The sequence below is a fragment of the Nomascus leucogenys genome, chromosome 2, assembly GCF_006542625.1.
Source record: "Nomascus leucogenys isolate Asia chromosome 2, Asia_NLE_v1, whole genome shotgun sequence".
NCBI lineage: Eukaryota > Metazoa > Chordata > Mammalia > Primates > Hylobatidae > Nomascus > Nomascus leucogenys.
Genome location: NC_044382.1, coordinates 86,577,948 through 86,590,210, shown reverse-complemented (window position 1 = coordinate 86,590,210; position 12,263 = coordinate 86,577,948). Strand labels below are relative to the sequence as shown.

General features: G+C 45.1%; 1 protein-coding gene and 1 pseudogene across 2 annotated transcripts in view; one reads left to right on the top strand and one right to left on the bottom strand.

The window, feature by feature from the left end:
- Nucleotides 1-2,099: 2,099 nt before the first annotated feature.
- LOC100584240 lies at nt 2,100-3,312 on the bottom strand (annotated as a pseudogene). Its single transcript, XR_001115302.2, has one exon. The product of XR_001115302.2 is annotated as an actin, cytoplasmic 1-like (transcript).
- An 8,498-nt stretch (nt 3,313-11,810) lies between these two features.
- The window catches only part of TBCA (tubulin folding cofactor A), a 74,850-nt gene continuing 74,397 nt past the window's right edge, over nt 11,811-12,263 (top strand). The window contains exon 1 of the mRNA XM_003261503.4: nt 11,811-11,962. Within this exon, the coding sequence (XP_003261551.1) occupies nt 11,910-11,962 (53 nt within the window). The 5' untranslated portion in view covers nt 11,811-11,909. The remainder of the gene's footprint in view (nt 11,963-12,263) is intronic.

Below are 12,263 nucleotides of genomic sequence, written 5' to 3'. Positions count from 1 at the left end.
ATGATGCATTAAAAACTGCACATAATGATTGCTACATGTGTCAGAACAATGAATTGTTATATCAAATACCTGTTCAGCTGTAAATAAGGTCCTCTGTAAGTCACTGACAAAAAGATTATATTCTCTTGTTGCCGATGTATAATTCCTATTGTTTAAAATGTGCAGCTCTCCAATATCCATACTTTGTGACCTGTAGCCATTTAAGTTGTGTATTTAATACATACACACGTACAATAAGGATGTCGCACATTACAAAAAGCCAAAATTGGAGGTATTTTTGTTTTCAAAGGTATTTTTCCTCCAAAGAAGAGATGTACACATGGAGCTCTAATGGATTCTGTATCACGTAGAAAATCCCTTTGGTTGCAAGTAACGGAAATCTCACAATCAGTAGCTTAAACAAATAAGATTTGTTTTTCTCACATAAGGTAATTAGAGATAGGCAGCTGCAAGTTTTGGTTCAACAGCTCAATGATGTGAGGACTGGCATCTCTAAAATTTTGGTCTTCCTGTCATAAATGAAAGATGGATTTTTAAGCTCCAGTTATTCCATCTATTTTCATGGAAGAAGTGGGAAAGAGGCAGCTCCTCCTGGTATTCATCCCTTTCATCAACAAATTCAACGCATTTCCAGAAGCCACCTACTTATTTCCACTTATGCCCAATTGCCCAGAATTATGCACCTGGATACCTCTAGCTACAGGAAAGTTGAGGAAGTTGGCCCTGCAATGGAAGCAAGGAAGAAGAGTATTGGGAATGGCTATTGGGTGAGCCAATTAATACACTCTGCCATAGGTGCCAATAACAACTTATAAATAGGGTAGAGACCGGGTGTGGTGGCTCATACCTGTAATCCCAGCACTTTGGGAGGCAGAGGCGGGCAGATCACCTTGAGTTTGGGAGTTTGAGACCAGTCTGACCAACATGGAGAAACCCTGTCTCTACTAAAAATACAAAATTAGCCAGGTGTGGTGACACATGCCTGTAATCCCAGCTACTTGGGAGGCTAAGGCAGGAGAATCTCTTGAACTTGGGGGTTGGAGGTTGCAGTGAGCCAAGATTGCATCATTGCACTCCAGCCTGGGCAACAAGAGTGAAACTCCGTCTCAAAAATAATAAATAAATAAACAAATAACTAGGGTAGAAAGCACAGAATAAGGAAGGTTTTAAAAAATGATAAGTCCATATGGGAAAAAATATTATTTATTTTTTGAGACAGGGTCTCACTCTATTGCCCAAGCTGGAGTGCAGTGGGGCAATCTTGGCTCACTGCAGCCTCCACCTCCTGGGCTCAAGTGATCCTCCCACCTCAGCCTCCTAAGTAGCTGTGACTATGGGCATGTACCACCATGCCCAGCTAATTTTTGTACTTTTTATAGAGATGGGGTTTTGCCATGTTGCCCAGGCTGGTCTCAAACTCCTGTACTCAAGCCATCTGACTGCTGAGATTACAGGCATGAGCCACTGCACTGAGCTAGAAAAATATTTAGTATTAACTTCTACCCCATACCATACACAAACATGAATTCTGGATAGAATGTAGTTTTTTTTTTTTTTTTTTGGTGTGCACTTTTATTCAACTGGTCCCAAGTCAGTGTACAGGTAAGCCCTGGCTGCCTCCACCCACTCCCAGGGAGACCAAAAGCCTTCATATATCTCAAGTTGGGGGACAGAAAAGGGGGGGCATGAAGGCTCATCATTCAAAATAAAACAACATAAAAAAGTATTAAGGCGAAGATTTAAAAAATTTTGCATTACATAATTTACACGAAAGCAATGCTATCACCTCCCCTGTGTGGACTTGGGAAAGGACTGGGCCATTCTCCTTAGAGAGAAGTGAGGTGGCTTTCAGGATGGCAAGGGACTTCCTGTAACAATGCATCCCATGATATTTGGAATGACTATTAAAAAAAAGAACAATGTACAATCAAAGTCCTTGGCCACATTGTAGAACTTTGGGGGATGCTCGCTCCAGCCGACTGCTGTCACCTTCACTGTTCCAGTTTTTAAATTCTGAGTCAAGCAAAAAAACAAAACAAAACAAAAAACAAATACAGCCATGTAGGTTTTGTCAAGAAAGGGTGTAACACAACTAAGTCACAGTCCGCCTAGAAGCATTTGTGGTGAACGATGGAGGGGCCGGACTCATCATACTCCTGCTTGCTGATCCACATCTGCTGGAAGGTGGACAGCGAGGCCAGGATGGAGCCTCTGATCCACACAGAGTACTTGCGCTCAGGAGGCGCAATGATCTTGATCTTCATCGTGCTGAGCGCCAGGGCGGTAATCTCCTTCTGCATCCTGTCGGCAATGCCAGGGTACATGGTGGTGCCGCCAGACAGCACTGTATTGGCTTACAGGTCTTTGCGGATGTCCACGTCACACTTCATGATGCAGTTGAAGGTAGTTTCGTGGATGCCACAGGACTCCATGCCCAGGATGAAAGGCTGGAAGAGCGCCTGGGGCAGCGGAACAGCTCGTTGCCAATGGTGATGACCTGGCCGTCAGACAGCTCCTAGCTCTTCTCCAGGGAGGAGCTGGAAGCCGCCCTAGCCATCTCCTGCTCAAAGTCCAGGGCGACGTAGCACAGCTTCTCCTTGATGTCACGCATGATTTCCTGCTAGGCCATGGTGGTGAAGCTGTAGAGGCACTCAGTGAGGATCTTCATGAGGTAGTCAGCCAGGTCCCAGCCAGCCAGGTCCAGACGCAGGATGGCATGGGGGAGGGCATACCCCTCATAGATGGGCACAGTGTGGGTGACCCCATCACTGGAGTTCATCACGATGCCAGTGGTACAGCCACAGGCCTACAGGGACAGCACAGCCTGGATGGCCACGTACATGGCTGGGGTGTTGAAGGTCTCAAACGTGATCTGGGTCATCTTCTCACGGTTGGCCTTGGGGTTCAGGGGGGCCTCAGACAGCAGCAGGGGTTGCTCCTTGGGAGCCACACGCAGCTCATTGTAGAAGGTGTGGTGCCAGATCTTCTCCATGTCGTCCCAGTTGGTGACGATGCCATGCTCAATAGGGTACTTCAGGGTGAGGATGCCTCTCTTGCTCTGGGCCTCGTCGCCCACATAGGAATCCTTCTGACCCATGCCCACCATCACGCCCTGGTGCCTGGGGCACCCCACAATGGAGGGGAAGATGGCCCAGGGGCATCGTCGCCCGCAAAGCCGGCCTTGCACATGGCGGAGCCATTGTCAACGAAGAGCGCAGTGATATCATCATCCATGATGAGCTGGCAGCGTGTGTGGATGGGCGGCAGAGGGGCAAAGGCGAGGCTCTGTGCTCGTGGGGCAGACGCAGTCTCAGCAGTGGAATGTAGATCTAAATGCGAAAGTTAAAATAATAAAAATCTCTTTAAAATAAAACATAGGATAATATCTTCATGATCTTTGCTTGTAGATGAATATTTCTTAAATAGGATACAAAAAGCACTAACTATAAAGACAAAAATGTAGTAGCTAGACTACTAAAATCTAAATCTAAAACTGAAAACTTTTGTTCATCAAACACACTAATCAGAGAGTGAAAGGGCAAGCCACAGAGTTGTATTAGTTCCAGTTTCTGGCTGTTATAAATAGTGCTCCCATGAACATACTTTTATATGTCTTTTGGTAAACATGTGTAAGCATTTGTGCTGGATACTTGGAGAATTTTTGGGTCATAGAGTATGCATATGCTCAGCTTCAGTAGACTCTACCACTGGTCAGCAGTAGCAGTAGCTAGATCAGCCTTCATAGAAGAGAGCACATTCATAAAACCTGTATTAGTTATCTATTGCCACATAACAAATTACCCCAAAAGTTATTGGCTAAAAACAAGAAATATTTATTATCTCATAGTTTCTGTGGGTCAGGAATTTGGGTATCATTAAGCTGAGTCCCTCTGCTTCAAGTTATCTCAGGAGACTGCAGTCAAGATGCAGTGTGGGGCTGTGGTCTCATCTGAAGACTCAACTCGGAGGGATTCTCTTCTAAGCTCCATCATGTTGTTGTTGGTAGGCCTTAGTTCCTCATAATGTGGGCCTCTTTACAGGGCTGCTTCATGACATAGCAACTGGCTACCCCCAGCATGAGCAACCCAAGAAAAAATGAGAAATGGCACCCATGGTGGAAGCCCTTTTACTAACCCGATATCAGAAGTGATCATTGTCACTTCTGCCATATTCTATTTATCAAAATTAAGTTAATATGGAGAAGAGATTACACAAGGGCAGGAATGCCAGGAGGCAGGAATCCTTGATGGCCGTCATACAGGCTGCCTACCACAGCCTGCACCCCTGCAGCTATGACTACTCTGTTCATAGACCAACACTGAGGTAGCTGGGAAGACAGGCTGCTTGACATCCATAGGACAAGTCATCCTGTCCACTTGGTTATTAAGTGTCTCCACAGAGGTAGATATTCTTCAGTGAGTATTAACAGGAGACACAAAAATCACATGCTTTATGTGTACTCTTGGCGTCTTCCCTAGATTTCCTTTTCTGTGATTGCAAGTTTTGTTTCTTTTAGGTCTTTGATTTCTAAGTCTCTCCTGGGGCCCAGGAGCATTTCTGGAGTTGTCCCTCAAAAAGTGAGCACTTCTCTACCACAGTGGGCATGGTCTATACGATATGCCCCTCTTAGGGTTTACCAGAATCTTCATAGTCAGTATCCTTATCCAACAGATACATCAGCATCATTGGATCTGCTGGGTCATGGCAAGTGAGCTTGCACTGTAGCCTAGACTTGAAGCAGAGTCCACTCTTGATCTGTGTCCCATTCAAAGCTGGCAGCATTCTGAATTACTCAATGAATGAGCTGGAACAATTATTTTTCCAAGTGTAGTTACTAGCCTACTTGTTCAGAAAGTGATTATGGGGCCAGGATTGAGAAAGGGGTAAGTCAAACAGAGAAAGAGGAAAAGCCAATGCAAAGGTGGATTATTGAGTTTGCCCTTGCTACATATGACTGGTGCTTGATTCCACGAGATCATCTGAGGGCCTTATGGAATGCGTCTTAGAACCATCTGCTGTCTGCAGAACGAAAGGGGAGTCACTGATCCACAGGCTCCTGTTCCCCTGTTCTCCTGTTTCCTGTCTCATGGGTGCACATGGCTTGGGCCTGAAGTAAGGCACTATCGTGTTGTACTCATGCAAAGCCTGAAAGTGAGTGGGTGCCACTGCAGGGGCTCCAGTAAGAGGCAGGACTGAAAGAATTTGAAAAGGTGTACAAGTGGAAGGGAAGGAAGGGGATCTTTCTAGGTCTCTCCGGCATCTAGAGGTAATTATCAGAGATATTTCACAAAAATATACCTTTATCAATGGTATTAATACTTCCTTATTTAAGTAATCTCTCCAGGGGTGTGTTCTGCGGTTGGCTACTTGGTTTTATTGAATAGAAATAAAATATCATGGTAACTGTACATTGAGTTCTGGAGCACTGCAGAAGGCTCTTTGTGTATAGGTTGCTTCATAGTTCCAGGAGGATAAAAACATGACCAGTCTATTGTTTTTGTCAAAATTAGAAATCTATCTCAGTCCCACCCTTGATTTTTATTATATATACTGTGCATCTACTAGGCACTGGGCATTAAGCTTGATGCTGGGGATACCAAAATGAATGTAATGTGGTCTCTAATCTTGAGGAGCTTGGAGTCTAGTGGGAAAGAATGGTGTGAGGGGATGGCAAGAACTGTGAGTTCACAGCCCAGTAAGTGTATGGGGAAAACACCTCTCAATTGTAAGGGAGTCTGTAGTGTTCTTTAATAAAATACAGTTGACCCTTGTACAACATAGGTTTGAACTGTGCAGGTCCACTCATATGTAGATTTTTTTCAATAACAGTGACACTGAGTAGGCCTGCCTCTCCTGCTTCCTTTTCCACTCACTCCAACTTCTTTCACCTCTATCAACCCCTCTTTTTCCTCCTCTTCAGCTTACTCAATGTGAAGACACAAGGATGAAGACTTGTATGATGATGCATTTCCACTTAATGAATAGTAAATCTCTCTCTCTCTCTTTTTTTTTTTTTTTTTTTTTGAGACAGAGTCTTGGTCTGTCACCCAGGCTGGAGTGCAGTGGCGCGATCTTAGCTCACTGCAACCTCCGCCTTCCAGGTTCAAGCAATTCTCCTGCCTCAGCTTCCTGAATAGCTGGGATTATAGGTGCCCGCCACCATATCTGGCTGATTATTGTATTTTAGTAGAGATGGGGCTTTATCATGTTGGCCAGGCTGGTCTCGAACTCCTGACCCCAAGTGATCTGCCCACCCCAGCCTCCCAAAGTGCTGGGGTTACAGGTCTGAGCCACCATGCCTGGCCCCTTATGATTTTCTTAATAACATTTTTTTTCTCTAGCTTGCTTTATTGTAAGAATACAATATATCCTATATATAACATATAAATATGTGTTAATTGATGTTTATGTTATTGGTAAGGCTTCCAGTCAACAGTAGGCTATTAGTCGCTAGGATTTTGGTGAGTCAAAAGTTATATGTGATTTTTGACCACACAGAGGGTTGGCATCTCTAACCGCTGTGTTGTTCAAGGGTCAACTGTAGTACCTCAACCTTCCAAGATTGGCAATGCAAGAATTATCACTCAAGGAGGAGATGGTTAGACTTTTCTCTTGTTCTGCCAGATTCACTTAGTGCTGCTAATCTCTCAGATCTCTTCAACCCTAAATCTCAAAGGTGGATGGACTTATCCCTTGTAAAGACCTTTATAAACTCATTCCTATAGTTCACCTGAGGCCAGGCTAGAATATTTAAACAGTATTCAATTAGGTTTAAGGATAACAGAACAAAAGGGTGCTAGACAGTGAGAAATGCAGCTTAGTTAATTTCTATTTCAAATGCCGGAGGGCATCTCCCTGCCTAGATTCTGCAGGCCTCCCTACATTTAGTACTCTCCTGAATGGACCTGAAATGGCCTTCCATCAGCCTACCTCCTCAGAGTCCAGACCCAAAAGAGCAAAGCCCAGAGGAAGATGGTGTGTGTGGGGAGGTGGGGATTCAGGTTGTCTTAGTAGTCATCTTGCTGCAATGGGAAGTCTCTGTGACATATTATTAAATGGAAAACAAAAGGATTGTTCAAACAGCAAGGCTTTGCTACATGTTGGGATACAGTGGTGAATAAGTCAAACATGAGTCCTTTTCATACAAAATTATGAATCAGACATGAATTCAGCATGATATCATTAATGATAATATGTACATTTTTATATTCATATGAATGTGAATTCTACCGTGCTGTTAGTTTCTTATTTGGGACCTCTTTCCAAAATGACTTATTTATTTAACAAACTTTATGTTGACAAAAAGAGTTAAACTCTGTAAAATATTTCAAGAGATTTATTCTGACCCAATATGACTGACCAATGGGCCATGACATAGGCCCAGGAGATCCTGAGAACATGTGCCCAAGGTGGCCAGGTACTGGCCCAAGGTACCTCGGTGGCCCAAGGTACTACTTGGTTTTACATATTCTAGGGAGACATAAGACATCAATCAATACATGTAAGATGTACATTGGTTCAGTCTAGAAAGGTGGGACAACTGGGAAAGGGGGGTCATCCAGGACATAGGCAGATTCAAAGATTTTCTGATTGGCAATTGGTTGAAAGAGTTATTATCAGATGGAGCCGAGGGGGGATCAGAGTAGAGAGAAGGGAAGTCTAAAAAAAAAAAATAGGGGGGGGGGGGGGGGGGGGGGAGGGGGGGGGGGGGGGCAGTGAGGAGATCGATGATCATGGTGAAGAGGAATTCAAAAAAAAAAAAAAAAAAGAGTTATTATCTAGAGACCTGGAATCAATAGAAAGGAATGTCTGGGTTATGATAAGGGGTTGTGGACACCAAGGTTTTATCTTTCAGATGAGGCCTCCATGTAGCAGGCTTCAGAGAGAATAGATTGCAAATATTTCTTTTTTCTTTTCTTTTTTTTTTTTTTTTGAGACTGAGTTTTGCTCCTGTTGCCCAGGCTGGAGTGCAATGGCACAATCTCAGCTCAGCACAACCTCTGCCTCCTGGGTTCAAGTGATTCTCAGCCTCCCGAGTAGCTGGGATTACAGGCATGCGCCACCATGCCTGGCTAATTTTGTATTTTTAGTAGAGACGGGATTCCACCATGTTGGTCAGGCTGGTCTCGATCTCCTGACCTCATGATCCTCCTGCCTCGGCCTCCCAAAGTGCTGGGATTACAGGTGTGATCCACTGAGCCCAGCCTGATTGCGAATATTTCTTATCAGACTTACAGAGTCTGTTCTATTGGTCTTAATGTCACTTGTTAATGGTGAGCTGTGCTTGAATTCCAAAAGAGAGGAAGGTATAAAGAGGCATGTCTGATTCCCCCTCCCCTTCATGGGCTGAACTAGTTTTTCAGGTTAACTTTGGGATGCCCTTGGCTGAGAGAAGGGGTCCATTCAGATAGCCTGGGGTGGGGTGGGGGTTTATAATTTTTTTGGTTTACATTCATGTGGGGCTTAATAAGTACCAGCACTATCCTAAGCACTTTACAATTATTAGCTCATTTAAGTTTTTCATCATCTACCTTTTATAGATGAAGAAACTGGGGCATAGAGAGGTTAAGTAACTTGTCCAACATTACACAGTTAGTAAGATGCAGAGCTAGGATTGACCCCAGGCAGTCTAGTCCCAGGGTTCACATTCTTAACCACTACTGTAAATTCCTGAAACCTGAAACAAGTCTTTCTGATTCTTATCCTTAGAAGCGGGGCCAAACTCCTTAATCTTAACCCATAGACTCAAGAATACAATATAGAATGGTTGTCCCCTGGTATCTATGGGGTATTGGTTACAGAACTGCTAGGGATATCAAAATTCATGCTTGAGTGCACACTGAAGTTCCCCAGTTGGCCCTAAGAAACCCACAGAAAAGTGGGCCTTGCCTATACATGGGTTTCTGCATCCTGGGAATACTGTATTTTCCATCCGTGTCTGGTTGTGGATGCAAAACCTGCCAATATGGAGGGCTGACTGTATTTATTGAAAAAACTCCTCTTCTAAGTGGGCCTGTTGCCAAAAAGTGGTCCCCATCCAGACCCCAAGAGCAAGTTCTTGTATCTCGTGCAAGAAAGAATTTGGGGCAAGTCCATAAAGTGAAAGGAAGCTTATTAAGAAAGTAAAGAAATAAAAGAATGGCTACTGCATAGAGCAGTGGCATGGCCTGCTTGACTGAGTATACTTATGGTTGTTTCTTGATTATATGCTAAACAAGGGGTGGATTATTCATGAGATTTCCAGGAAAGGGGTGGGGAGTTCCTGGGACTGAGGGTTCCTTTCCTTTTTAGACCATATAGGGTAACTTCCAGGTGTTGCCATGGTATTTGTAAACAGGGTGCTGGTGGGAGTTTATTTTAATGTGCCAATACATTATAATTAGCATATAATGAACATTGAGGACAACCAGAAGACACTTTTGTCACCATCTTGGTTTTGGTGGGTTTTGGCCAGCTTCTCTACAGCATCCTGTTTTATCAGCAGGGTCTTTGTGATCTGTGCCTAGTGAAACCAGTCCTGCCAACCTCCCATCTTATCCTGTGACTAAGAATGCCTAACCTCCTGGGAATAGAGCACAGCAGATCTCAGCCTCATATTACCCAGCCCCTATTCAAGATGGAGTTGCTTTGGTTCAAACACCTCTGACACACCTGCACAATTCAAAACTGTTGTTCAAGGGTCAACTGTATACACAGACATAGATAAACTCACAAAGTGTCCTCCAGAGCCTGGGAATGGGCCTGGATACACACAACAGCAGTAGCAACAGAGGTCTTTTGGCTGCTGACATTTACTGATTATTGATTTATAGTAAAGGCACAGATACAAATCAATTAAAACAAAGAGAAAGGGGGCAAAAGGAGGGAGGCAGAATTGGGGATTGGGGGGAAATAGCAGGTATTTGTATTGGGAAACCTAGTTTCAGAGAAAATCCTGCAAATTAGCACAAAATGGAGCTCTGAGCTTCTTGAAACCAAAGCAAAAAAGGAAAAGATGACGAGTTACATGCATTTTGCTACCTAATCAAAGGAAAGACCTTAACGGTAGCAAAAGCCCTAGCTGCACCATCTTTTGGTTTGTGGCTTGTAGCTGCTGTTTGTGTGTGTGTGTGTGTGTGTGTGTGTGTGTCATTTTGCTTTGGTAAGTTTGCTGTTGTGTTTTATCTACCCCTCCCTCCAGTATTTCACAGCGCTGCTGTGTGACTTGGAATTGCACTTCAGTATACCAGCCAGCAGAATAAAAATATTTATTGAATTCTGTGCCCATTGTGTACAAAACACAGGTGGAGGAGGTTGGGGAAGGAAGATTTATGGAAGACAAGAATCTTGCCTCTAAACACTTTTATAAACCAGGATTTATAACTAGGAAGCTGAACAAAACCCTTATGAAGGACCCAAATAATAATTTAAAAAATAAATATACTAAAAATAATGATGACTACTGGGTGACTCCAAAGCGTCCAGGGAAGATTGAACAGGTGGGGTGAGTCATGGTAGACTTTGCCCAGTTTTGATCCTGGATTTAAAGTAAGGGCCTTGGGCTGGCAGGATAGAAGGGGATTCCAGGATGAGTCATGAAAGTGAGAATGAGTAAGTCAGGCTAGGGAAGGAAAAAGACAGTCATATGGGTGTCTTTGAAGGATGGCACCAAGAAATTTTAAAAAGGGGCTGGGCTCGGTGGCTCATGACTGTAATCCCAGCACTTTGGGAGGGTGAGGTGGCCTCACCTGAGGTCAGGAATTGTAGCCAGCCTGGCCAATGTGGTGAAACCCCGTTTCTACTAAAAATATCAAAAAAAAAAAAAAAAAAAAAAAAATTAGCCAGGCATAGTGGGACGTGCCTGTAATTCCAGCTACTCTGGGGACTGAGGCAGGAGAATCGCTTGAACCCGGGAGGCGGAGGTTGCAGTGAGCCAAGATCAAGCCACTGCACGACAGAGTGAGAATCTGTCTAAAAAAAAAGACAAAAGCAATTTTAAAAAGGGCGATTCTACCCTGTATTCCTCAAAAGATTCTCTTAGGAAGGGACTGCTAGAGCTCACTGTAGATGTGCCTCGTTTTATGCAACAAAGATATTTTTGAACATATAAAATAGTCAAATGTTGTTCAGCATCTACCATGCATCAGACAATAAGCTAGGTGTTTTAACCCTTATACCTAATCTGTAAAATGGACATTATTATTTCCATTTTGCAGGCTGATCAGCTGCGAGGCTAAACAGCATACGTATCAGTGTTGTCTAGCTAATTGTCTAGCTATTAAAGGGTGGAACCTCGATTGTAAGCCGGTTTGTCTGATCAGGAAGCCCAAGCTTTTGTGTGCGACACACATTCTTGTAAGTTAAATATTTAGGATACACTACAGGTGATCATCTGAAGAAGTTAGTCATTTCCTTTGAAAGGCACATTATCTACAAACCTTCTTGCAGGGATTTGAGGTAAAGGGCAAGGATTTTCTTGACTGCGTGCATCATGGCAGTTTATTTCACTACACATGCCTCACTTTGCCTCATCCGACACCAGATAATGACATCGAAAATACCCTTAATACATTTTTTAGGTCACTCCGTCCATTAAGCAGATAATCCCGCAAAGCAACGTCCCAGAGAGACGTTAGTTTCCCCAAAGGCCCAGGCTGTGGAGACCGGGATAGTGTAACTTGCGTCTGAACTAAAAAGGAGGTCGGTCCGAGAGAGAGGAGGGTAAGGGGGCGCACGAGAGGTAAAGGGACTGGCGGCTGCTGGGAACAGCCCTCTAGTAAACCCGCCCCTCGGGGAGTGGCGGGGACGCCGGGCCGCGCAGCCTGCGCATGCGCGCCGGCGGCCACGCCTAACTAGCCACCGCCTCTGTGCGTCGCCCTCCACGGTTACCCCGGCTCTCCGCCCCTCCTTCTCGCGGCGCTCGAGGGACCATGGCCGATCCTCGCGTGAGACAGATCAAGATCAAGACCGGCGTGGTGAAGCGGTAAGGAGCCGGGAGCGGCGCCCTGCACCTCCTCTTCGTCGCCTCATAGCGGCCCGCAAGGCTGAGCGGAGCGCAGGCCAGAGGAGGCCCGAGGCGGGCTCCGAACTCCAGGCCGCACCCGGGGCTCCGCAGCTGGCTGGGACTTGCAGGGACCCAGCGGGGCGCGCTGACGCCCGAGCCCGCCGGCCTGGCACGCCGCTTCCCGTCCCTCTCCGCTCACTAGCCGCTCGGATTTGCAGGGAGAGTCGGCGGTGGCCCGGTTTCTCGGTGCCCGCGGTGGGAAGGTGGTGGTACGCGGCCT